Source organism: Cygnus olor, chromosome 26, assembly GCF_009769625.2.
Source record: "Cygnus olor isolate bCygOlo1 chromosome 26, bCygOlo1.pri.v2, whole genome shotgun sequence".
NCBI classification, from domain to species: Eukaryota; Metazoa; Chordata; class Aves; order Anseriformes; family Anatidae; genus Cygnus; species Cygnus olor.
The window spans coordinates 4,423,869-4,447,307 of record NC_049194.1 but is presented as its reverse complement, the minus strand read 5'-3'; the positions used below and the strand labels follow the sequence as shown (position 1 = coordinate 4,447,307).

General features: G+C 55.6%; 1 protein-coding gene and 1 long non-coding RNA gene across 7 annotated transcripts in view; both read right to left on the bottom strand.

Annotated features, from left to right (window-relative positions):
* The window catches only part of PIP5K1C (phosphatidylinositol-4-phosphate 5-kinase type 1 gamma), a 45,407-nt gene that overhangs the window by 21,615 nt on the left and 353 nt on the right, over positions 1–23,439 (bottom strand). For all 6 annotated transcript variants that reach the window (XM_040537284.1, XM_040537285.1, XM_040537286.1 and 3 more), the window contains exons 2-4: positions 2,974–3,005; positions 575–661; positions 106–236 (exon numbers count right to left, since the gene is read on the bottom strand). In XM_040537284.1, the coding sequence (XP_040393218.1) occupies positions 106–236; positions 575–661; positions 2,974–3,005 (250 nt within the window). The remainder of the gene's footprint in view (positions 1–105; positions 237–574; positions 662–2,973; positions 3,006–23,439) is intronic.
* LOC121059998 lies at positions 19,349–23,201 on the bottom strand. Its single transcript, XR_005814703.1, has 2 exons — positions 21,939–23,201; positions 19,349–21,790 (listed from the first exon to the last, which is right to left on the bottom strand). It is a non-coding gene; the product is annotated as an uncharacterized LOC121059998 (long non-coding RNA).

Below are 23,439 nucleotides of genomic sequence, written 5' to 3'. Positions count from 1 at the left end.
AGCATCCATCTCTGTGATCTAAAGACAGATGGAAGCTCTCTTGAAAAATCAGTGAGAGGAAAAGAAATAACTCATCTGTTCATTTTGTTTCCCTGTCTCCTTTACCTTGGGAAAAAAATGCTCTCCACCACGTAGAAGTCCTGCATCAGGACATCTCTCTCCGGCTTGGAGCTCAGATTGCCGACAGTATATCCAATCCCTAGCTGGATGGCCCCCTTCAGAGTGGATGAAGTGGTCTGGCAGAAAGGAAAGAGCTGTCAGTGAGCATTTCCCAGCAGATTAGAACAAAAACATTCCCTGTATTACAATACTGCCATGTCTATAACTTCCATTGGGTCATCCTGAGCAGCATACACTGCTAAACAAGTTCAACTGACTTCTGAATAGATGGATTCAGAAGGTCTGTAGTTCACAAGACTACACGGTACAAGGGTGCTGCATAAAACCAAAATCAGATTGGTAGCTATTAACAAACTAAACCAGGAAAGCTCAGCTGTGCCATTTCTACTCCTGGCCCCAACTTCTCAGCCTACCACTGACATAGCTACCGCCCTCCCACACCCCAAAACCAAACCTTTTTGTAAGTGGTTTCACCAGAAGCATCAACGCCTCGATGACCTATCTTCTTTCCTTGGCCAGGCTGCCCTGGAAGCGATGGTCCCTGCAACGAAAGGGCACGGTGACTTCCCAGCAGAGCAGCTGACCTGGCTGACACGAACAGGCAGAACAGCACAGGCTGGACCACATCACCACCATCATAAAGGATGGAGTGATCGCTACCACTGTGGAAAAGCCTGCAAACAGGTGTAATTGGCACTGGCAAGCTTTTAACAAGGCTGTCTGAATTATTTATTCATCCTTCAAGACAGGAGGGGTGAGAATACCCAGCCGCTCCATCCGACACCCTCAGTACTAATGGGGCAGAGCCTCGGCAAAGATCCTGAGCCAGGAAAGGTCAGCGTTGCCTCCCAGCTGCCAGGATTCCCCAGTTGCTTGACTTTGGTTTCTCATCGATTAAAAATAGGGATGTATTAAATCAAACTGCGAGAAGCTTATTTTTAAAAATCCCATGCCCTCAGGTTTCGTACCAACGCCTCACACTTGACTTGAGAAATAAAAGAAGGATAACATGGATAACGCAACCCCACTCCTGCGTTCACACGGAGATAATCCATTTAAGCAAGATCTCATTTGTTAACAGTTCAAAGGACAAGCCCACACAGGGTGAACTGCAAAAACAGCTCTTCCTGAAGTTTTGCAGAGTCTCTAGAAACACTGTAGGGCTGCCAGCACTTCAGAGGGAGAACAAATCTACTCCTACCCCATCTCCTCCTCTACTTCTGAGTCCATCCAGGCCTTTTTTGCTGATCCAGGAGGGAGCAGATGGCAGCTGTACCCTTTTAACCACTTGATGTGACCACGTTTGGTGAAGCTGGACACAGCTCCTCATGCAGCCCCAGGGCTGGGACTTGTATGCTGTGCCACGGGGCAGTGTCCCGCCTGCTGCCCGCTGCCCCAGCACTGCAGAGCCCATCAGATAGCTGCGATGGTCGGCGAGCACCAGAGACTTTTGGGGTTTTGTTACATTACAGAACAGCCAGGCCTTGGATGCACTTTAAGCAGTGTGCAGCGAGACCCAAGGTCATTTCCCAAGTGACAACATTATATCACTCTCTCTCTAAGCGCCGCACACAGTCATCTCTCAGAACTGATGTCTATGGCAGACAGCGTATAATTTTGTTCAGACTACAGAAGCTCTTTGTGTTTTAGCTTCTAATCAGGAGCTTGCAGCTATTTCTGGTCAGGCTGCCTGTACTTCTGGAACTAAGGGGCAGTCTGATTTCTCCTTCAGAACCTCACTTCCTACTCTGTTTTAAACATTTAGCACAGCCAAGCTCACATCCAAACACTCCTTCTCCAAAGAGGTGTGATCAGCAGCAAAGATTTCCTTGCAGCTTCGAACCAGGGAGCTGCATCCTATTACACGCAAGCCCAAGCTGCACTGTCCTACCTCTCCTCGTGGCTCATCACCATCCTCAAAGAATTAACAGAGGTGGGCATTGGTTAGAAGACCACCTCTGTATGAAAATCAGCAACTAAAGTCTCTTCCACAGTCCCTCGCTCTACTTGTACTGCGTTTCCAGGGCAAGAAAAAAGGGGGCTATTTGCGTGTTGAAAAAAGCAATTAACTTTTACAGGGTTTGAGTTTTCTACTACACATATTTCTGGGGAGTCAAAAAGAATTAAGTGCCACATTTCTGGCAGCTTATGGGAAGAGTTTTCTATTCACATCTACTAACGTTCAGCATCTCAGGTGAGAAATATGTAGGGGTATGTCAGAAAATCAGATAAAACAAAAACCATTTGAACATGGTGCCCTAAACCACAAGTGTGGGCTTCAGGGAACAGCTTTCAGGCACAGATCCTCCCACCAGATTCCCTGCTGCCAACTGTGAAGAGTTTTGCTCCAGAAGGTACCAGTGATTCAGCAACCTGAGACCTGGATTACGTGCAGAAGATCAGTCCCTCAAGATACTCCTGTCTCGGAGCTCCCTATTTTACAGCCACCTTGCCCCCTCCCAGAAGGGGATGAGACCCAACACAGAGCCCTGGAGGTGCCCAAGACGTGGAGTCTCCACCTGGAGACAGGAGGAGCTCCAGGTGCTGGTACAGAAGAAGTGTCCCCAGCCAGATCAAGCCACTCACATGCAGACATCATGGAGCCACAGCCCAAACCGGCTACAGGGAGGGCAAAATCCCTTCCCATTTCTCTGTGGCTGTGGTCACACCAACACACAGACACCAGAGAGCTGCCATTAATTTTCTGTCTCCCAAATAACCTTATCAATATCAAATTTTCAGTAAATTTAAATGTATTTTAAAACCCGGCCTTGTTCAAAAAAGTCACGCGGAGGCATTCTCAAGAGCTCTGTGTTCTCATTTCTCAGCACAAGATTTTCAAGAGCATCTCACCTCAGTGATGGCTGCTTTCTTTGGTGCCAGACCTGAGGAGAACAAGGGAGAGCATTAGTAAAAGTAGTCACATGAGATTAAAACTACTCAGACAATAACCTAATGCTTTGTTCCTTCAAGTAAGCTGGAAAGCCTTTAAAGCAGCTGCTTTTGCTCAGTTTTCAACTTCAGTAGCGCAGGAGCCTGAAGTTATTGGGTTCACCCAATTTATAGAAGCACAAAGGCGCACCATTTTTCCTAGCAATATTTTTTCCTTGAGGTTTCAGCACAGAGTCCTTCCTAATCCCTGCTGCACCGCAAGCAACAGGCCCACGCCACACCGCAGGACTGCAGGTGGTTACGCACAGTGGCCCAGACGCTTATGGAGCTGCTTTCCAGCCACTCAGAAGGCACTTGACAAAGCATATCGATAATTGAACCTATTTATAGAACGTGAGGCCCAAATATATCACAAAATCAAGTCCATCATTTATTTCTACCCCTGCCTTTGGGAGAAGCCACCATTTCTCCATTACAGCAAACGGCAAACAATCAGCGTTTTGCCTGAAGCTTTCAGATACGCGACCAGAGCTGGAAGCACCAAGCCACAGCCCTCCTCCGACACGAGGCCAGCTTCTGCTCCCCTGCACCAGCCGCGGTGTGCGAGCGCTGCGAGGCGTTTGGTGACCGGGGAGGAAGCGGCGAAGCCACGCACGGGTCCTGCAACTCCAGCCCAGGCCCCTCAGGAACAGGAGCGAGGGCCTGGAGCTGCCGAGGAAGGCGAGGAGCTGCCCGCCCAGGAGGGTTGTGCAACCTGCAGTCCTTCAGCAAGGGCTTCGTTTCGCTAGAGGTCAGGGAGCAAAACTCGAGAGCTGTGGCCGTGAAGAAGCGGGGCTCTTCCTGAGCCCTCGGCTGTTCCCCACTCGAGGGCGAGGGGTGGATTACACAAGCGCCTGTCGGCACGCGAGCCCTCCAGCCCGAGAGGAATATCTGCATGAGCTGGGGGCAGTGGGAGGTGTCTGGTCCTTCAAGCTGGAGTGCAGGGAAAGCCCCGGAGGAACCAGCCCAAGGTTCTGTTACTTCAGCATCTCCCCAGCTGGCCAAAGAGGATTTAGGATGGTTTAATCGGGGCAACCGCTCACCCTCCTAAAACACAAGCGGAGATGCTTCAGGGCTTGCTTCCAAAGGAACCTGAGCAAGAAGTCAGGCGTAGCAGAGCACGCTGCTCTGCAGATGAGAACAGCGATTCGGTTATATTCCAGGAAACGTTTTGAGTGGGAAGCAGAATAAAACCAACGAAAACCCTTGGCAGTCACAAGGGAGATGGAATCGCTCTCAGGCAGAAGCGCTGAGGTTATCTCACGGGCCTGGGCAAACTGGGGATGCCCCGATGCAAACAGGGCACGTCTACAGGGTGTTTTGAGCAGTCAGCAATGCGAGCCCCCTGACCCCAGGCTTTGCCTGCCTTTGTCTCTCCGGTGATGAAACCTCCCATCACCCCTGGGACCACACCGCGGCTCAGCTCAGAGAATTGCTGCTGCCGGGCATCGCCAGCTCAGACACTGCACCCGATCAACACACGCTTGGGTCCTGAGCTGGAAGTTAGTTCTTTGGCCTAGGACAAATGATTTTAAGGTCATTCAACACGAAGTCCAGCAAAGGGCAAGGGAGCTAGGGCACTGAGAGCTCCCCGCTGAGCACTGCGACGGCCGGGAACGGCACAGGCTGCTCCGCTCACCCAGCTGTGGCCGCTCTCCAACTGCCCCGTGCTGCTGACGAGCCGCAGTAATCTCTTTTCTGCACTTTGTCACAATTCCAGAGCAGGAGATTATCTTTAATTTTGTGATAATTACCACAAGCTGCTTTCATTCTCAGCTTTTAAGTGTCTGCTGCTGTACACGTACCAAGTGTGGAATCAACACCGGCGGCATGCTCGCAGGGAGGGTGCTGGGGCAAGAGCCGGGGATCATCAGGAGAAACGATGCTTCAGGTGGCCAAGGGCATCACCAGCAAAACCTCTCCAAAGAGAAAAAATCGGCTTTATGAAATCAACCCGTCTAGGCAGAAAATGAAAAAATCTTCAACTGGGTACTCAGCACACGGTGCTCGGCTGTGCTCATCTCAAACAAGCTGACAGATGGCCTTGCAAAAACTGATTTAGCTCCAGCTTCGGGGTTAAACACAGCCACGAGAGCTGGCGCTCGGGTCTGCGGGGCATCGGAGCTCTGCTGGGGGAAGTTTCAATACTTAGCAAGCTAATTGAAATGATTCTTATCCGATTTGGTGCAGCTTAACAAGGGGGCATTCAGGGGTGTGAGGAGCGGCTCCGGAAGGAGAAGCCTGGGATGGAACCGCAGCTCTGGGCGCTGGGCTGTGTGGTACTTCACGAACGCCTGCCCTGCTGCCTTCAGCTCCTCTTCTCATCCACACACCGCTTCTGTTCGACCCGATGCAGATCCACATGCTGCTCCGGAGCCTCAGAGCTTCAGCTGTAACACTCGGCCGTTCCCATCTGATTTAACGTGTGTTTTTTTTCCTTACGCCTCTGTCCATGGCCGCAGCTGGCTCGTCCATCCCAGCAGGGCACTCACACAGCGCAGGCAGGGAGGGGACTCCCCACACCCCTCCATGCCCCCATGCTCTGATTTCTCTGGATTTAGCTCGACCCCTCCAGAGGAGCCTGAGCCTCCACACGATTAGACAACCCGTTCCTCCTCTTATGCAACGTGTTGTGTCAACAAAATTGTCGTTCAGGCATTTTTAGGCCCCTCGCCACCGTTTACGTCCGCTTGACCACTCGCTCCCAGTAAGCGGCGCACGACGGGCGGGCAGGGGCCTCGTGTATCTCCACCAGCTTCGTCGCCCTCAGCAGCGAGGGGCCGGGAGCACAGCGGCTCCTGCAGCTCCCCCAGCCTCTCTAGATGCTGCCAGCTGGGACACACAAGTGATGCCCTAAGTCAAAAAGTTGAAAAATCACCGGTCCTTCAGGCTTAAAAGCAAAGCTTCCCAAAAACCAGAAAATCTCGTCCTTGCTGCCCATGACCTATACTGAGTTTAAGGTAAAAACGTGGGTTTCAAGTTTGACTCACGTGCAGAGAATAAATTAAAAAATAAAGCCAAGTAAACAGTCACTGGGATCTCTCAAAACCAGCTAAAGCTGATGATTCCATCCACTGATAAAGAATTTCTTAAGAAAGTTTACAAACATCCAAGCAAAGCTCTTATGTAAGACCTGACAGAGAAGACTTCTTTGTAAGACACACGCATAATCACACAATCATTTATAACTTATAAATATTTAATGCTTTAGGATGCACTGGAGAAGCAGTGGAAGCAGATTCGAATAGCTGGTGGCATTATCTGGACTCCTCTGCCCAGGCGGAGATGCTGCTGCATCTTTAATAAAAGCTTCAATTGTTTACTGGGAGATACACACAGCGACTGCAACTAAAACCACATTAGGAATATAAACACCACGTCAGCTCTTCAGCTGGAAGCCGGGAGATTCTGGAGAGCCCCCCAAACGCCGACGGAGGTCTGGGTCTGATTTCACACTCATCTGACGAAGAGCAAGAGGGCACGATCCACCTGAGCAACCCGCTTGGACAAGTGGAGGGGAAGGCTGCCGGCAGGGTGCGAGGATTTATCGTTGGATCGGGCTGGCCCACGCGTCCTGCAGGGAGCAGGCTAGGGCATGAGCTGTGCAAGGCGAAGGCTGTGCACATGGAGCAGATGTGTTGCGGGAGAAATATGGAGAGACAGGCTGGAAGCAAAACACATCCATCAAGAGAGACAGCTGTTACTCTCCATAAGGGACCGCTGAGAAAACGAAGTTCAGGAAACAAAAAAGCGACTCGGAGAAGATGCCAGAAAACTCGACACAGCTGAGAGCGGCGCCTGAACCGGCACGCAGCCAGCCAGGGCGGCGTGGAAGGGCAACCCAGCCAGCGGGGAGCAGCCCCTCAACTTCTCGCACCCAAACTGCGCGGCTCCGGGTCCCGGCAAGCAGCGCTCGGGACCAGGGCAATGAGCAGGGTGGAGGAGAAACGCCAGGAGCAGCAGCAGGGCTCCGCAGCCACCCCGAGAAGGCAGCTGCTTACAGCCTGCCCTCCCTGGGCACCCGGGATGACCTGCTTTTGGTCCTCGAACACATTGCCTCCCCACGTGACAGCACCGGCCGATTAGGGTGAGAAGCATCGAGCGAGCCACGATGCTAAGAGGAGTTGTGGGGGCTTCTTCCCCTCCGATGCAGCGTCTCTTCTCAGAAGGAGCTGTAGCCGGCTGCTCTTCAGAGCCAGCAGTGCCCAGGGTGCTGCTGGAGAGCTTGGAGTAACAAAAAGGAAAATGAAGCAAGCTGAGATAAATTCCGCTTGTTATATGGAGTCTATAGGAGCTTTAGAAAAGCAACACAAGCTTTGACACCAAAAATGAATCCCTTTTTCCCTGGTGCACTTGCAGACTGCATGAAGGATTTTTGGGAGGACCTTCAAGAACTAGCACTGGTCTCGCACCAGCCGGACACGCCATCCCGACACCCTGGGGAGACCCCAGCCCGGTGCTCGGGTGAGGCTCTCCGTCCCTCCGAGAAGGGAAGACCCTGCCCCGACACATCCACATCCCTCGGGATGGTTTAGACCCCATCCAAAGCCCAACAGTTCTTCGCAGGGAGCTGAAACGCTGGCATTCAGCAGCATCCACTCTGGGCCAGCATCGAAAGCCGGAGGTCAGCAATCCCATCTAATCCCTCCTCGACACCCAGGGCCGGGGTCCTGCTCTCCTCCCCACACCTCCCACGCCAGCCCCACACCTCCCTTTCCCGTTTGGAGCCCCCTGGAACCAGCCCCGCTTGGGGGGAAGGATGCCGGTGGTCACACACCGTGCTCTGCCGCACCAACGCTGTGCCCCACGCTTTTCCCGTGCCCTTTGTCTCGTTTACTTGAGCACAAACTCGTCAGGGAAAGGAACAGCATGGCCTGTACAAATTAAGGGAGAGAGCTTAATGTACCGGGGAGGCAGGACGGGGCCTCGGGGCACTGAGACGGCACACGCAGCGCACTCCCTGCCTCCCTCCCCGGGCATTTCTATTGCCGAGCTCCTTGAGCGCCCGAGCCAGGGGGGCTGCAAGAAGCCCCCAGCCTGCAGAGCGTCAGCAGAGACATCCAGCCCCTGCTTTTCTCTTTTATAAAAGTTTTTATGCAGAAACTCCTCCTGCCTCAGAAATAACCCGTTTACCCCAGAGCAGGAGGCAGGGTGCAAGTGGGAGGTACCGCGCTCCTGCCCAGGTGCCGGATGGGATCGGCTCCTCGGGATGCGGAGTGCTGAGCCAGGACATGCCCGACTAAAACGTTCCCTTGACAACTAACCAAAAAGCGCTTGCAGCAGGGAAGCCCAATTACAGCGGGGAACGAGCAGGACAAGACAGGGGAAATGAAATTTAAAAGGAACTGATTTGTTTCCTTGTCTCAGATCAGCTGCACGCAGAAAAGAGTACCATTTCCGAGCGCCTACCCCGAACCGTGTGACACATCTGACAACAAAGCAAAACAAAAACCTAATCAAGAGGAGCGCGCACACAACAGCTGACACCCAGTAGCGGGAAAGGCTGCAGCCGTTCGGCTCCACGCTGTAATTATGCAATCCAGCGGGACGCTCGGGCTCGCATCTGCTGGGTGGGAAAGGTGCAGCCTTATCTGAACGCGGCGTTCCTGCCGCCTTCCACGCCGCCGGTCGCAGGAGGAGCGAGCAAAACACGCTGCCCGGCACGTCCGGGCGCCCTCCCCGCGGGGCAGCAGGCGAGACGTGCCCAAGGTCGGCACCCGGCAGCTGCGGCGGGGACGCCAGCCTCTTCCTAGCCCCCGGCTCCGCTCCTTATTGTGGCCTTCAAGTCCGAGTCTGCCTGCCTGAATCCGGAGCAAAGCTTGATTAGGATTAATTACAGACAGCAAGCAGCGCGCCGGGAAGCGCACCCAGGACGGAGCCAGCTCTCTACACCCCTGACACCCAGCAGCGCCGCCTCGAAACCACGACGCCAATTTAGAGCGAGGCCATTAAAGGCCGACAGACTTTGAAGCCACGTTCCTTAGGGTCGCTCAGGAGAGCTATGGCATCCAGGGGCCCCGGCCTCGGCTTGGGGCAGGACGAGCCCTGCAGGTCCCAGCTGGCAGCAGAGCCGTAACTCGGAGTGAAAAGGCAAGAGGAGGCACAACCTCTCTCCTGATGTCCTCCCAAGCTGTGCTGCAGCACAAAAACAGGGACCTGAATGTAGTGCTTGTCCCCGCGCGGCCATCACCAACCACCCTTTGCTGCTTTAGACGGGGTTTTCTACAGCCACAAGGCCCAGGAGAGCCATTTCCCCACCCAGGCCACAGGAGCACAAGGCAGCACACTGCAAGGGCTCAGTCCAGCGCTCACTCCTGTCCCCTGAGCACCATCACCCTGCCTGCAGGCTCCCGCCCAGACGTGGGGTCGAACAGCTCAGACGCAGGCAGTGCCCCACCTGTGCCGGGACAGGACACCGAGCCGCAGCCCCCGTTGCGCTGCCCTCCAGATGCAGCTAGCAAGGGGAAGAAGCACGAGCCGACTCACCCGAGGCTACACGCTGATCCCAAGAGCAGTTATTGCACCCAACACAGAGGGCTCTCGGCGTGGCATGTTGTGTTGTTTCTGCTGCACGAGGCTTGACACCGGACCTCGGCACCCCCCGAGGCCAGGACCAGCGCTGCTGGGGCTCCTCTCCGCTGCCCGACCTCGCGAGCTCCTCCTGCCCCTCGCCGTTTCCACCAGGCACCCGCAGGGCTGGTGCCTGAGGAGGCGAACCTCACCGGAGCCCATCCCGAACTCCTTCAGCCGGCGATCAGTACAGGACGTTGCCCCCGAGAGGGCAAGGCCCCCTCACCTTTACGCTGCTGCTTCTCCGAGTTTCCCTCTGACGGAGCTCCAGGGGTCTTGGAGGCACTGGCACGCCAAAGGAGACGCTCGAGCTGCTGGTAGAAGCAGCCCAGCAGACACAGAGAGCTCAGGAATTTGAGTTACAGGAGACAACAGTAGTCTGTCCCCCATCTTGGCCCTCAGCCCTTTCTCACAAAGGTTCTGCAGGGAAGTGTCAGTGCTCCGAGCTGGGAATCCCTCCCAGGTTGTTCACTGCTTGCACCACTTAACAGCATCTCCCTGTCCGCGTTACTTGACAGAGCTTCGTCCCGTTGCTCGTTTACTGCCGAGAACTATTTCCAGGCTAAATTAAGAAAGGTATCTCCCTCCCCACATGTCCCATTTTCAGACCTTTTGGAAGAGGTGCTGAAGTCCATTAATACAGTCACAGCGAGTAAAGAAACCTGCCTGAAGGTTCCCAATAACCACCCACCCCAAAACCAGGCCACACAGAAGTTACACGGAAAGCACAGCTCTAAGGCTGTGGGAGCTCAGCACCTCAACCAGGAGCAAACCCCAAAAGCACAGGCACCCCTGGCCAAAGGGAACACAGCTGCCCGAGGGCCACCCTTCACCAGCCGTCCTGAAGACGCACCTGGAGTTTTAAGGAGCGAAAAAAATCTATTTCCTGATTTACTCTGTAGCCAAAGCTGCTCGGCTAAATCCTCTAAGGTTTAATTCCACTCCTGCTAATGTCACTTGACAGAGATTTTCCTGAGGTGCTCAAACTCCGAAGACTAAAAGGGGATTTCAGAACGGGGTCGCGCACGGCGTGCGTCACTGGAATAAAGTCCTTCTGCAAGGCTGCTGGCACCAGGTGGAGCGAGCCCTCCTTCCCCGCGCACTGCCGGCGGCCACGGGCGCTGCGAGGGACACGCAGCCCGAGGGATTCGGTGTCGCGGTGCCGAGGACGAGGTCTGGGTGGGAGAGGAAATGGGAGACACCTGCAATTTCTGCCTGTTTCAGACCCAGGTTTCAAAGGCAGAAGTGTCAGGTCGCAGCTGCGGACCTGACTGCTTTTCGAGCTCGGTGGGGGATGCAGCCCCACGACAGCACGCCCCGCCGGCGGGGATAACAGATACAACTTTCGAGTTGACAAGGATCTTGGAGGTCTCTTCCAACCTAGATGATTCTGTGAAAAACCCGCAGTTAAACAGACGCGATAGGAACAGGGGACTGGTGGCACGTCTTCACTCCGGGTCTCTGCGTCTGTACAAACCTAAGCTTTTACTGCTGTAACAAGGAGAAATTCCAAGGCCTCGGGCTGCGTGCAGGTCTCATCTGAGCCCGTCAGGCACTGAGCGATCGGATTTCTTGGCCTCGCACAACACTAACGACGCCGACTCGCGTGTGGCTGAAGGCCAGGTCTGGCTGGCGTTCCGCTGCTCCCCACCCTCTCTACGTGGCTTCACACAACCCACCCAAGCCCACCAGCAGCCCCGAGGCTTGCCTGCCCTGTAGGGCAAGCTCTGCTTAACCCATCCCAGACACCGCAAATCCTTTCCTCCAGGTGGATCCCGGACGGCCAACAGCCCCAGACCGAGGAGGCACCAACTCTCTGGTCCTCACCTCCGGCGGCTGCGAGCAAACCTCGCCGACAGCAGCAGCTCCGTCAGACCACGTCCCCACGCCGTGATGCCAAGGAAAGACCTCCAGGGAGAAAACTGCTGCCGCAAGGTGTGGGGGACTGCAGGTTAAAAATGAATTTAACCGCTGCTCACCACCACCACGTTCTCTTCCCACCTTGTTAAGGCCACTTGCGCTCTTTGTGACCGGAGCGTTTTAGTCTGATGCTCCCGCTCTGCTCTAACAAAGGCACCTGAACAGATGGAACAAAACAAGGCACGGCGGAACAAGCTCAAAAGATTAAGTGTGCTGCCAAAATCCGTAACTCAGAAGTTTCAGCAACCAGCCTCTCCTCTCCCTGGGAGCCTGGCCATAGCGTGGCAGCTAGTGACTCAGCTATTAGCTGAAAATAAGTAACCTGAAAAAAAAATAAAAATCAACAAAGCTTTTGAAAAGACTTCCAGAGCTTGGCATAAATACAAATAGGTGAGACTGGCCTAGAAGGCAAGAAAACCTGCTGCCTGCGCTGGGCTACAGGGACGTGGCCGTCGCATTATGCTGCAGATCGGGGACAGCCTCCTCCGACACCGGGAAGCACAACGTGGACAAGAGGCTCCTCCTGGCACGGGTCTGCAGCTGGCTCACAACCTAGGGCAGGGAAGCAGCTTCTCCAGCCCAGCCAGGAGCATCTGCACTTGGAGGCCAAGCCAGGCACTTGCTGCTGCTGTATTATGATGAGCAGCTCCAGCCATTTATCTCCTCATTTGAGAGCAAGATCTCTTCCACCCTAAGCACAGGCACGTGTCCGAACTGAAGGTGCAAAAGAGCAAAACCCGAAAGAGCACCACGGGCCGAGCTGAGGCCGTGGCTACCCCTGCCTCCCGAAGGGCTGAGGGCACCTCACCTTTCCGACACGGTTTTCCCAGAGGCTGCCGCACGCTCTGCCCGGCTCTGCCACGAGCCCCTCGGCACGCAGCGGCACCGTTTGGCACCGGCACAGAGGGCATGGCCACTGCTGAGAGCCGTGTCACGCTTCCCGTGCATGTCCTGCGCTTCCACAGGACACAGGAGTGGGCAAGGTCCTTCTGAAGCGACCGCGTGGCTTCTAAGATGGGTGCGATAGCAGAGCGTTACGGGGTGAAGGTGGGCTTGGCCCTTTTGCTGGCTTTCCAGAGCCCCCCAGCTCTCAAAACGGGGGTTTTGGAGCAGCCCCGCTGCAGTGGGAGCTCACTGAACACAGAAAGGTAGAAGTGGAGAGCATCGGGCTGCGGAGACGAGCGCATCTTGGGAGAGCCCGGGCCGGCTGCGTGGCTCGTGCACACGCGCTGAGATGACCACGTTCAGCAGGCACAAATCTGAGGTGCAACTGGGAACAACTTCGTGTCTCGCAGGTCCTAAAACGGTCCTGAACCATGAACAAGTGGATGCTGAGACCATCTCGGGGCTTCACTCAGCTTCTGCCTGGTACAGGGGAGAACTGGGGCTCCTCTATGGGGAATAAGTATGGAAAACAGTAATTGAAGATAGCAGCATTGAGTGAACCAAAGTCCACCACTTCTGAACTACACGGTGCTTCGTTTTATAAGAAAAGTCTTTTCCAGAGCTTTAAAACTGCTTGCCAAGACTTCAGTAAAGCCTGAAACGAAGCTGTGCACCTGAACCTTACCACCACGAGACAGCATCAGCCACACACACGCTGCCACCGACTTGAAGGAAGCTGGGACAGCACGGTCTGCTCCCGGGTTTGGGGAGAAACCGAGAAGTCGGCCGAGCAAACATCACACATTGACCCCACAACACATTGGGGAGGTTTGGGTTCCCGCTCCCAGCTCAGCTGGCAGAGACCTTCTGCAGGAGCTGAGTTTTATGGCAGTGGTGTGTGTTGTGGGGTGGGAGGAAGAAAAAGAAATGGGCAGTGATGCTGGCCGACAGCTCCCGAACGGCTCTCAATGGGGAAGGTAAAACACTAGACAAGAAGTCCCACCAGTCAATCTTTTCCTTCCCCACCTCCCAATCCAGCAATCTTCTCGCAGGCCAGAAGGCTCAGGACCACCAAGCAGCAGGGCTCCTTCAGTGTCGTCGGTGAGACTTCCATGAGTTATTTGCACAAAGCACAGCAAAATGGCAGTTGAAAGGCTCGGAGCTGCCGGATGTCCGTGGGAAGAGCCAAAGGCAGCTCTGACAAAGCAGAGCCAGCCTGCGGGCATCGCGAGGCCGTTCGACGATGGCCATGACCGAGCTGAAGGGCTCTGACACTCCGGGCAGGGACAACGCTTCTCCAGTTGCTCTTTGCTGAAACGGGTGCACCAGTTTTGCCAGAACTTAAAGGCCAACCATAAGGCAAAGGCCATACAGAGACCGTCGTCTTGGCAAGTCAGAGCAACCCAAAGCAGAAGCTCTAATAGAAAACATGAAGTAAGAGGCAGCACTTGCCACTTCTCCCTGTAATCTCTTCGTTTTTCCTTTAGACGAGCAGCTGCCATTCAGGCACATCTCATCCTTTCCTCCCACAGCCCTTGGAGAGCCCCGCGTTGTTACAAGTTCAGTAGTTTTTCACCCCACCAGAGAAAATTTGCATTTAAGTTCTGTTTTTATCAGACGCTGCAAAAAACCCACCTCATCTCTCCAGGTGACGTTTTGTTCTGCATGCTGGTCATTCCCAGCCTTCTCCTACTCCCAGCTTCCAGTTTAGAAAAAAAGAAGAAACACTCAGAATAAAATTGCCCTTTGGGTTTTCAGTCCTGGGAGTTGGAGAAGCCGTTTGTCCTCCCCGAGATCGGTTAGGAGCCCTCAATCTCTACAGCTCGCACTCCTGCAGCGCCTTCCCACCAACACAAGAGCAGTTTGCAGGCGTCAGAAGTTCCTCCCAAACCAGGCTCTCAGCAGCGGACAGAGTCCTGCCAAGCAGCGCACTCCATCAGCAGTTCAGCTCGGGAGGCTCCTCGATTTAATACCAGCCTGTATTGCCCACCTCTGGAGCTGGCACACAACGGGCAACCGAGTTCATTGCATTCGAGTGAAACGGACCCGGGCATTGCTGTCTAACAAACACGACTGCCTGCCCGTGCGCGGTCTTGGTTTCACTGTACAGACACAGCCCCACGTCCATCAGGGCTCCGAGGCTCCCTGCGGCAAAGACCGCAGTTAGACACGAGAAATGCCGGGGCTGGTCAGCGAAGGAGCCACAAAAATCACGTAGCAATTTCAGGGTGTTCGCTCCTTCAGCTTCTCATTTGCTTTAATAAGCATTTCCTGGCATTACCAGTCTGGAAGCCTCGCTCTCGGCGAAGCGTCCCAGATAGTTAATCCACCGGTGACTCCTGCTTAGCACCGAAATGAAAACAAACATCCAGCCCTCGGAGACCGAGGTGGAGAAAGACCATGTCATCATTTTTCTTCCATCCAAATGAATTTAAACCTCAAGAGATGCCGGTCTGAGAGGAAGTATTCTGAGATTAAAAATAGCACACGTATCAGAAAAGCACCTTTAAAGAATTAACATTTCAGCTTCTCCCAAGCAGAGGTTTTATAAACTGTTACTAGAAAAATCAAACGCAGCACAATCCGCATCCCCTAGAAAAAATTATCTTGTAACACAAGTTAGCATTACAGGGGAAAAAAAAGTAATAAATGAAGATTAAATGAATAAATGGCTGCTCTGCCAGATTTCAGCCCCGATCACCGAACAAACAGTCCTTACAAACACGAGAATTATCCCCTGACAGGTGCTCTCTGAGCCCACAGACAACCAGCACTCGTCGGGCCCCACGGGACCCCCTTTGCCTTATGCCTGGGTCCCACCTGGGCAGCGCTCGCGCTGTCACGCAGCGCACGTCATTCGGCGCTGACAGGCACAGCTTCGAGACGCTCTCATGTTCTGCTGTCTTCGTTCCAGCTTTGAAGTTAGGGCCTGTTTTACATCTCTATAGCTTGCTTCTCTGCCAGCAAACCGTGCGTTTTGTACACTGCCCCCATCAACGCGCGCCCAGACAGATGGCGAGAGCAGCACCGAGGCTGCACGGGAGGGAAAGCTGTCATTTTAGAGACGCCGATTTACCAGTGACATTTTGGGCGCTTTCAGGTATTGCAGCTGCCCTCTCACAGATTCCTGATCGCATCCCTCTTCCTCCTGGCGTGGGGATGCACGGGATGCAGACAAAAAATGGGGCAAAACCCAGGAAACTGGACAGACCCGAGTTTCACGTCAGCCCCTAACCTGAGCGGCTGCCGGCACGAAGCCCTCCCGGACGCGCTGGGGAAGATGATGATTTCAGCCAGCTGCCTCCCTTTGGAAAACGCTGCAATGGGCGATTCTGCCTTGAAAAGTCCACGGAATTTGGTCCATCAGATGTGCAGAGAGACTACAGAGAGAGAAGTGCTGCAGCAGCTGTACCCTGCCTGCGCTAGAGGCTTTGGGGACGTTTTGCTTGTGCTGCCGAACACACCAGCAGGGATCAAGCGAGGGTTAAGGCACAGACAAGCTTTCCCTCTCCTTTCAGAGGGGTCAGCAAAACAAAACCACTTGTGCCTCGTGCCGGAGCCTCCCCTCTGCCCCCAGTTCAGCAGCGCAGGAGCATCGGCAGCATCACGAGAGCAGCAGGAGCTTCGCCTTCCCCCTCACCCCAAGGAGGCGTTTTGCAAAAAGAAACCAGGCCACCCAGATGGTGGCAATGAGAGACTCCAGCTAATCACCTTCACTTTACTTTGCAAACTAGGAACTTGGGTTTCTGGGCCTTACGCCAAGCCTGAAGGCTTTTCTTAAATCCCTCAGATCTTCAGGACCTCGAGTAAAATCCTGATCCAGTGGACATCGGAGGCGAAACCTAGGGAAAGTTCGGCTTCTGCGTGGCCAGAAGCTGCCCGGCCTCTGACGAAGCCGTACAGAAACGCAACGAAACCAAGGGGGATCCAAGAGCAGAGGAGCAGCAGTGCCTGATCCCAGACCCGCCGGGATCCCACCGTTTGTGCTGACCCAGCAAGAGAGCAGCAGCACGTGCTGCGTCGGCAGTTCACCGCCGGCGTGCGTGTCGGTGAGATCGGCCGCTGCAAGCCCCCAGCCCGCCTCGAGCCTCGCAGCCTTCAGAGCCGCGTCCTCGGCTTTGGAAAGATTTCCCAAAGTCTCTCCCAACCTGCCAGTTACATAAAAACATTTCTCAAATGTTCCAAATGCTTTGTGAGCTGCACCGACGCGCCAACCCAACGCTCAAGTTTCTCAAATTGATGTAAAGTGACCTTAATTACCTGAGCTCACATGGCCCTGAATGAGGAATGAAAATCCGTGCAGCCCTTCCAAACCAAGCTTTCACCACCAGCAGGCTGAAAGGAGCAGTTTTGGGAAGATGTTTACGCAGCTACTTGCATAGTGACTGAGGCATTACCGTAACTGCACCGCTGCCCAATTCCAACTGGAGAAAAACACAAGTAAGGCTGCAGGAGCTCAGGAGGATGCTATTAACTCGCCCTTTAAACCAAATCTGTTCCACCCACAAGTCAGAAATTCCACCCTAAAAACCATAATTGGGAACACCTTGAAGCCATTTAGTTTAAACACAAACGATGCTGTTTTGCTCTAGTGGTGGAGAGGTTGTTTTTTTTGGTAGGCAAGAAACCGGCAGAAAAGCCTGCAAAGGTCACAAAATGCTCGGAAGGTAAAAACAGCAAAGCGGGGCTGCGCCAGGGGCTGTCTCGCAGTGCCAAGCACACGTGGCTGGGACTCTGCAGGAAAGGGAGAGCAGACTAAGACAGCCCGCGTTACCTCTGCTTTAAACATGCGGTAGAAGAGCGGTGCTGCCCATCTCACCCCTCCCCATCCTTCCTTTCCCATGAGGGGCTGAGCGAGACCCCGTGCTCAATGGCGCGCACACGTGGTGGGCACCCAGCCCTGGGCAAGGAGGCTGGAAGCAAGCCTGCACAGCGCGTTTGAACTCACAAGGGAGCGACTTCGCAGACGACGCTATTTTAATGGAGATTACACGTGTTTTTCATGCCAGCCCTCAATTCCATCCGGCTGCGCGTCACCAGTCTCCGCGGCCATCCCAGCCACTGGAGATCCAGACCTTAACTGACTCGGGGCAGCAAAACAAAGCAGCAGCTGAGCACAGCCAATGCCAATGGGAAGAAGAGAAAGGTGTAATTGGCAACGTAAATAACAGCCTGCCGGGCAGCAAATGAAAGGGAGGACACAATCCCGGTTAATTCTACTCTTGCAGGATCCGAACACGGTCACCAGCAGGGTCCAGCGCGTTCCAAACGCCCGTTCTGAAGGGCAGCACCCATCCGATGTGTGCTGAGTTTGGGGTGCACGGGAGAGGCTTCCAACACCAGCCCTGCCAAATGGCTGCGTGAACTCAGCTACCTGGTCTCAAGAGCAGATCTCTTTGCCTCCTATGGAAAAAAACAAAACACAAAACAACAAAACAGCTGGGGAGTTACTCTTAACTACTAAATTCTGTAAAGGAGCAGGGACCCACCTAACTCAAAGCACTCTCAGAACAGAAGACTCAAAGAAGAAATTTGTAGGTGTCTACCATAGTACAGGGACACAGAGAACGGGTTAGATAGCTAGAAGTTTGACAGAGCTCCGTCAGAGAAAGCACTGCAAGTTTAAATGGCAGGAAAATCACTGCTTTGGTACGGGGACCCTCAGAGCCAGGTCTGCAGGAGCCAGCGAGCCGCACGCGCGAGCATCGCTCAGCAGCAGCCGCCGCCAGCCACAAACCCTGAACAGCCAGAGCACAGGCAGAAGCCGAATTAAACATCGAGCCCCTGAACGGCGGGGAGAGATTTGATGTCGTGCAGTAAAGTGAGAAGCTGCTTTCGAGCACTGGGGAGTTTGACCGGCACCAAGTTCCCCACGCTTGCAGCGTTCCCATGCCCGGCAAATCCCCAGGCTCCTCCAGCAGCAGCAGCGAATCTGCCCAGGCCGGAATTGTGACGGTCCCCAGGCTGCGACACCGCTCCCTGTCCCGGATCAGCGAGCGCCCTGTGCAGCAGGAGCAGCTACAGGTGGGCAGTGCACGTCCCCTTCCTTCCCGCAGGCAGGTCAGCAGCGGCGCAGACCCCGGGCAGGCAGGCAGCTGGCTTCCCGCTTCTGTTCTCTCCCCGGGAGCCTTTCCCACCCTCTCCAAGTTTCATAGCAAGTAGCAATTTCCGCAGAGAGAACATGCAGATTCTGCTAATTACAGATGAGAGGAGGGCTGTGCGCCCCCCCCCCCCGGTTCCTCACTCCTCGCTCCGGATCCAAGCCATACAGGCGGTGATTGGGCATTGTGAGGTTCGCTTTCTGCGGCTCCGGATCCAACTGCTGCGGAGCCGTGCAATTATCCAGGGGGACAGTTCTAGTTCCAGTCATTTGCATAGCCTGTAAAGTTGCATCTCCGGCAATCTCCACGCTGTAAAATAACGCTGCTCGTCTTCAGAATCACAGCCTCTTCCTGCGCAACAGGAAACGTTCAAGAGACCCACTCACACTCCACGCTGACTCTAGTGTGAGGCATTTGCATCCTTTAAACAGCATCAGGGAAGAGCGGTGGCTTTGCTTTGTTCAAGGAAAGGGGGAAGAGAAGCCAAGGCACACGCTCTGCCGGCGAGCTGCCGCAGCCGCTCCCCAGAGGTGCGAGGTGAGCGAGTTGCGATCAGCAGTGACCGGCACCGTCGGATGAGCCGTGAACCCCAGGGCAACCGAGGGCAATGGGGCCTCCTGATTTCCTCGCCGCTGCAGCACGTGCTCTGACTCAGCCTGGGTTATTCACCACAAGCCAGTGCAAAAACCCACACGTACGCCGGGGAAGCCGCAAAAAACACACGATGGAAGGCAACGACACTTAATTAGGGGTTGACAGCGTTTTCTGCTCAAACACGTGGGTGAGAAGAGACAAAGTGACAGAAGTGCTGCTCTGATTGCTTTTAGCTTTTTAATTACAGAAAACGTTTCCCAGAAAAGTTCTGAGGTTAACTCGGCTACTGGCAAACACTGAAAGACACAACGAGTGCCAGGCTGCCTAGGAACAAAGTATTTCGGAGACCTACCTAAAGGAGGAAAAACCACAACATCACCTTATCGTCAGTGGCTCTTTCAGGGCTGCTCGGAGAGGCCAGCCGCCCCTTCCACAGCCTCCAAGGCACTCAGAGAGGAGGTGGGAAGCCTGAAAAGCCAGGAAACGCCTTTCCTTCCAGCACGCAGCGACCCAGGCGGGCAGGCGAACGATGCTGGGCGCTCTGCTGAGAAACTCAGCGCTGATACAGATTAGGACAAAATGCACTTCACGCAGACCATCGCTTTTTTTTTTTTTTTTTTTTTTTTTTAACTCGACCCTCTTCTTCCCTGCGCTTTTGCGCTTCAATTTCAGCATCAAACGGCCTTTTGGTCGGCATCCCTCGCAGTGCCTTGATTTACCTTTCCGCCGGGCTCCCGTTGTCTGATCGCCGCGAGCGCGTGGAAGCGGCCGCACGCAGGCAGGCGCTGGGCACGGCACGCGCTTTCCTTACAGAATCCTTCCCTCGGGGGAAAAGGCAAGTGGCTGCGCCTGTTTGTTGAAGGGAGCGCGGTGCACCATCAGCAGGCAGCAAACAGGGAGAAGGTGCTTGTGGCAGCAACGCTGCTTTGCCAACGGCTTACAGGAAATGACAATATTTTGCTCCTCTCAGTGTCTGCACCAGCCACGGATGGGTGAGGACGCAGCAAGCACCGTGCAGGGCTACCACCCTGGCAGCAGCTCCGCACTGGCAGCCCGTGCCGAACAGCCAGGGCTGTGCGCCTGCACAGGGCTGCAAAAATCAGCCTCTGCCTGGCCCCACGTCCGTGATCACCCACGTCCAGCCCGACGCGACCGAGATCGATCCTGTTCTTCGGCACGTCCACGAAGCGACCCAGCTCGCAGGCCTAGGAGACAACAGCTTGGGAGGCGTCAGAAGGGAAGCGGCACTGTCAGCCGGATTATCAAACGAAAACTGAATTTAAAGGGGACTACCGGGATTTAAAAATAAATAAATAAGAGACCTGGGATTGGGAAACAGAAAAACCCACCCAGGACTTTTTCTCCTCTTCTGCTGCTATTTGTGAGCTCCCTCTGCCCTCCCCGACAGCGGAGCGTGCGAACCAGGCTGCTGAAGGTCACCGCCACCCAAACACTCCCAGCCCTCGCCGTGCTAGCAGCTGGCACGCATTTCCCCTCCAGCTCCACTGCTGACGTTCCCCCGCACGGTGCAAAAGGTGCAGCGCTTCCCGACGCTGCAACGTGTGGGTTAACTGACCCCACGTAACTCTCGAAGCTCCTCTACGTGCAGATGGCACCGGTCCCGTGCTCCCGGAGGGCACGCAGGTACAGCGGTGAGGTTGGGCACGAGGCACCCACCGGGCCTCCACAGATTAATACGGGGCTGCAGGAACATGCTCGGCAGCCCAAAGAGGGAATAATCGAATGCGACAAAGCTGGAAGCAGCATGTGACGAGAGCAGCTCCCCGCGCCTTCGTCGGGGTAGCGCCCAGCCTCGGCAGACCTATTTCGGGACTCAACCGGCTGCGTCTGAAAGACGTGTTGGTGAAAAAAGAGAGCGCTGGAATTCCTGCTTCTGCTTTCCAGGCTGCAGCCACCTTATATGGGAAAACCATATTTAAGGTTGTGCATCTGGCGAGAGCCCATACTGGTCGTGTCAGCGATTCGCTTCAATAATCGGTCCCAAATTACGCCCTGCTCGTGCTAAATCCACCCTGGATGCTCCCGGGGGAGCCCTTCTGGAGATGCTCAGCAAGCCAACCGGGGCGCGTGGGCAGACCCAGTCTGCCACTGCGGGTCAGGGCCAAGCGCCTGCTAATTGCAATTAGATCAATGTTAGATCGATCGCTCCCCTCCCAGGCACTGGTTCTCCTGCCCGGCCGCACACCCGGCCAAGACTGCCCCTCGCACCCCTCCCCGGCTCCCGGCCCCCACGGTCCCAGCTTCCCTGAACGTTCCCAGCCCGGTCACATCTTAAAGGACAATTAATTTGCTGGAGCTGCCCAAATTCAATTTTTGCTGCCTTCCTCTCCTTGCCTGCAGCTGAGCTGTGACTTATTGACTGTGAAGTAACTGCAGGGTCTCCAGAAGTTCAAGGCACAGGGTGTTTTTCTGCGTGTTTTTGCCTAGCTGACACCCCCGTCATCATCTTCGCTAGCACCATTTCACAGGAAAGAGGCACGTGACATCCAACTAAGCTGTGAACCATAATCATGCTGGGGATGATGTTTACATTTGATTTTTCCTCAAGCTGATAAGCTCTCTCCAATTTCCCTCTCCATCACGTTGGTATGGATTGAGCTGCTCGTGCCCCACGGGGTGGAATTCTTCTTTTATCTCTAATCTGCTCACTGGAAAAAAAAAAATCGCTTTCAGCAGCCCTTCAGAAGTCACTTCGCGGTTATCATGGCAAAGAGGGAAGAGCCGCAGCGCTGCTCCTCGTGTCGCAACCTGCGCTCTCCCAGCTGGCCTCAGAGGCTCCGTCCGCGCCCAATGTACCTGGCCAGGGCCTCTGCTGCGGGCACAGGGAGGCAGCCGGGGCACAGACACCGCCGTTACATCGCTTCAGTCCCTAAAGCAGGGGAACTCGACCCCGAGGAACACGCTGTAGGCTTCTGCCCAGACTCTAAGCCATAAGCGAAGGGCAGGCCGCAACCCACGCAACAAGAGACAGGAGGAATGGAAAGAAATCGTAAGTCAACTCTTTTTCCCTCCTGGGACGAGAGTTTCCAGACCCCACCTCTGCAAGGAGAGGGCGGAGGGCAGCTCTGCTGTCAGTTTTTGCTGACAGCTCTCCAGCAAGGCAAACCCCCAGTCTCCGGCCCCGCCGGCACAGGTAGCCTCTCCCAGGGAGCAGGACAGCGATCTCTCCTCACTCAGCCACGCCTGGGATATCCCAGCCCCACGGGTTTCACAGAGCCCCCGACCACCCCAGCTCCGACGGCTTCCTTCAGACTCCCTGCGGCTCCTTCTCAGAGCGAGAGGGAGCGGATTCAGGAAGGAGCCGCGGCGGCCATTTACAGGCGGCAGGTTTTGAAACTTTTTTTCAACCACAACAGTTACAACACTTTTTAAAACCCCAAGGCTAGGTTCTCGGAAAGGGACCGATTAGCCCTGCGTGTCCATGAACGAGCCCGGCTGCCGGCACTAAAGGTTTTCTTCCTCAGGACACATCCCGAGGCTCCCACGAGCCCCCTGCCGAAGCCTCCCCAGGCCTCGAGTCAAGCAGCTGCGGAGCCTCGCCGACCTCCAGCTCCTTACTGCACCTCTTCCTGCGTGCTGGGGAAGGTCCCTGCTGACCCAGCCGGGGGTCGGGACGAGCCGCGGCGTTCAGTCGGTGAGCGCAGGGCACGCACACGGCGCCGGGGAGCGGGCTTTCGGCCACGCCACCGGCAGCAGCACGGGCGTCGAGGTGAGCGGCACCGGCTGGGCCACGAGCGCTTCGCCGCCGCTCCGACCCGCCTCGTGCGTGCGACACGAGGGCTGGCTGCCACACGAGGGCTGCCACACGAGGGCTGCCACACGGGAGCGTCGGCTTCCCGCCGACGGCCGCCGAGGCCGAGCAGAACACCTCACGGGGGGCACGGCACCGCAGCCCCAGCCCCGACCCCGCGGGGTCGCCCCCTTCCAAAAACCGCTCGGGGGCCGCCCCCAGCCCCCCCCCCCCCCCCCCCCCCCCGCCCCGGAGCTGCCGTCAGCGGCGGGGCCGGGGCCGAGGGGCCCGGTTTGGCTCCCTCCCAAACGGGGCCATCGGAGGCGAGACCGCCCGGAGCCAGGCGGCGCCCCCCGGGGCAGCCCCGGCTCCTGCCGCGGTTCGCCGGTGATGGGGGCGCTCCGCCAGCCCCGACCACCGAGAGCTCCCCCCCCCCCCCCCCCCCGCGGACGGAACCATTCCGGGCCCCCCGCTGCGGGGAGCGGCGGCCGGAGCGCACCACGCGGCCCGGCGGGGGGGGAAGGGGAGGAAGGGGGGGGGGGGGGCAGCGGAACCCCCCCCGGGGAG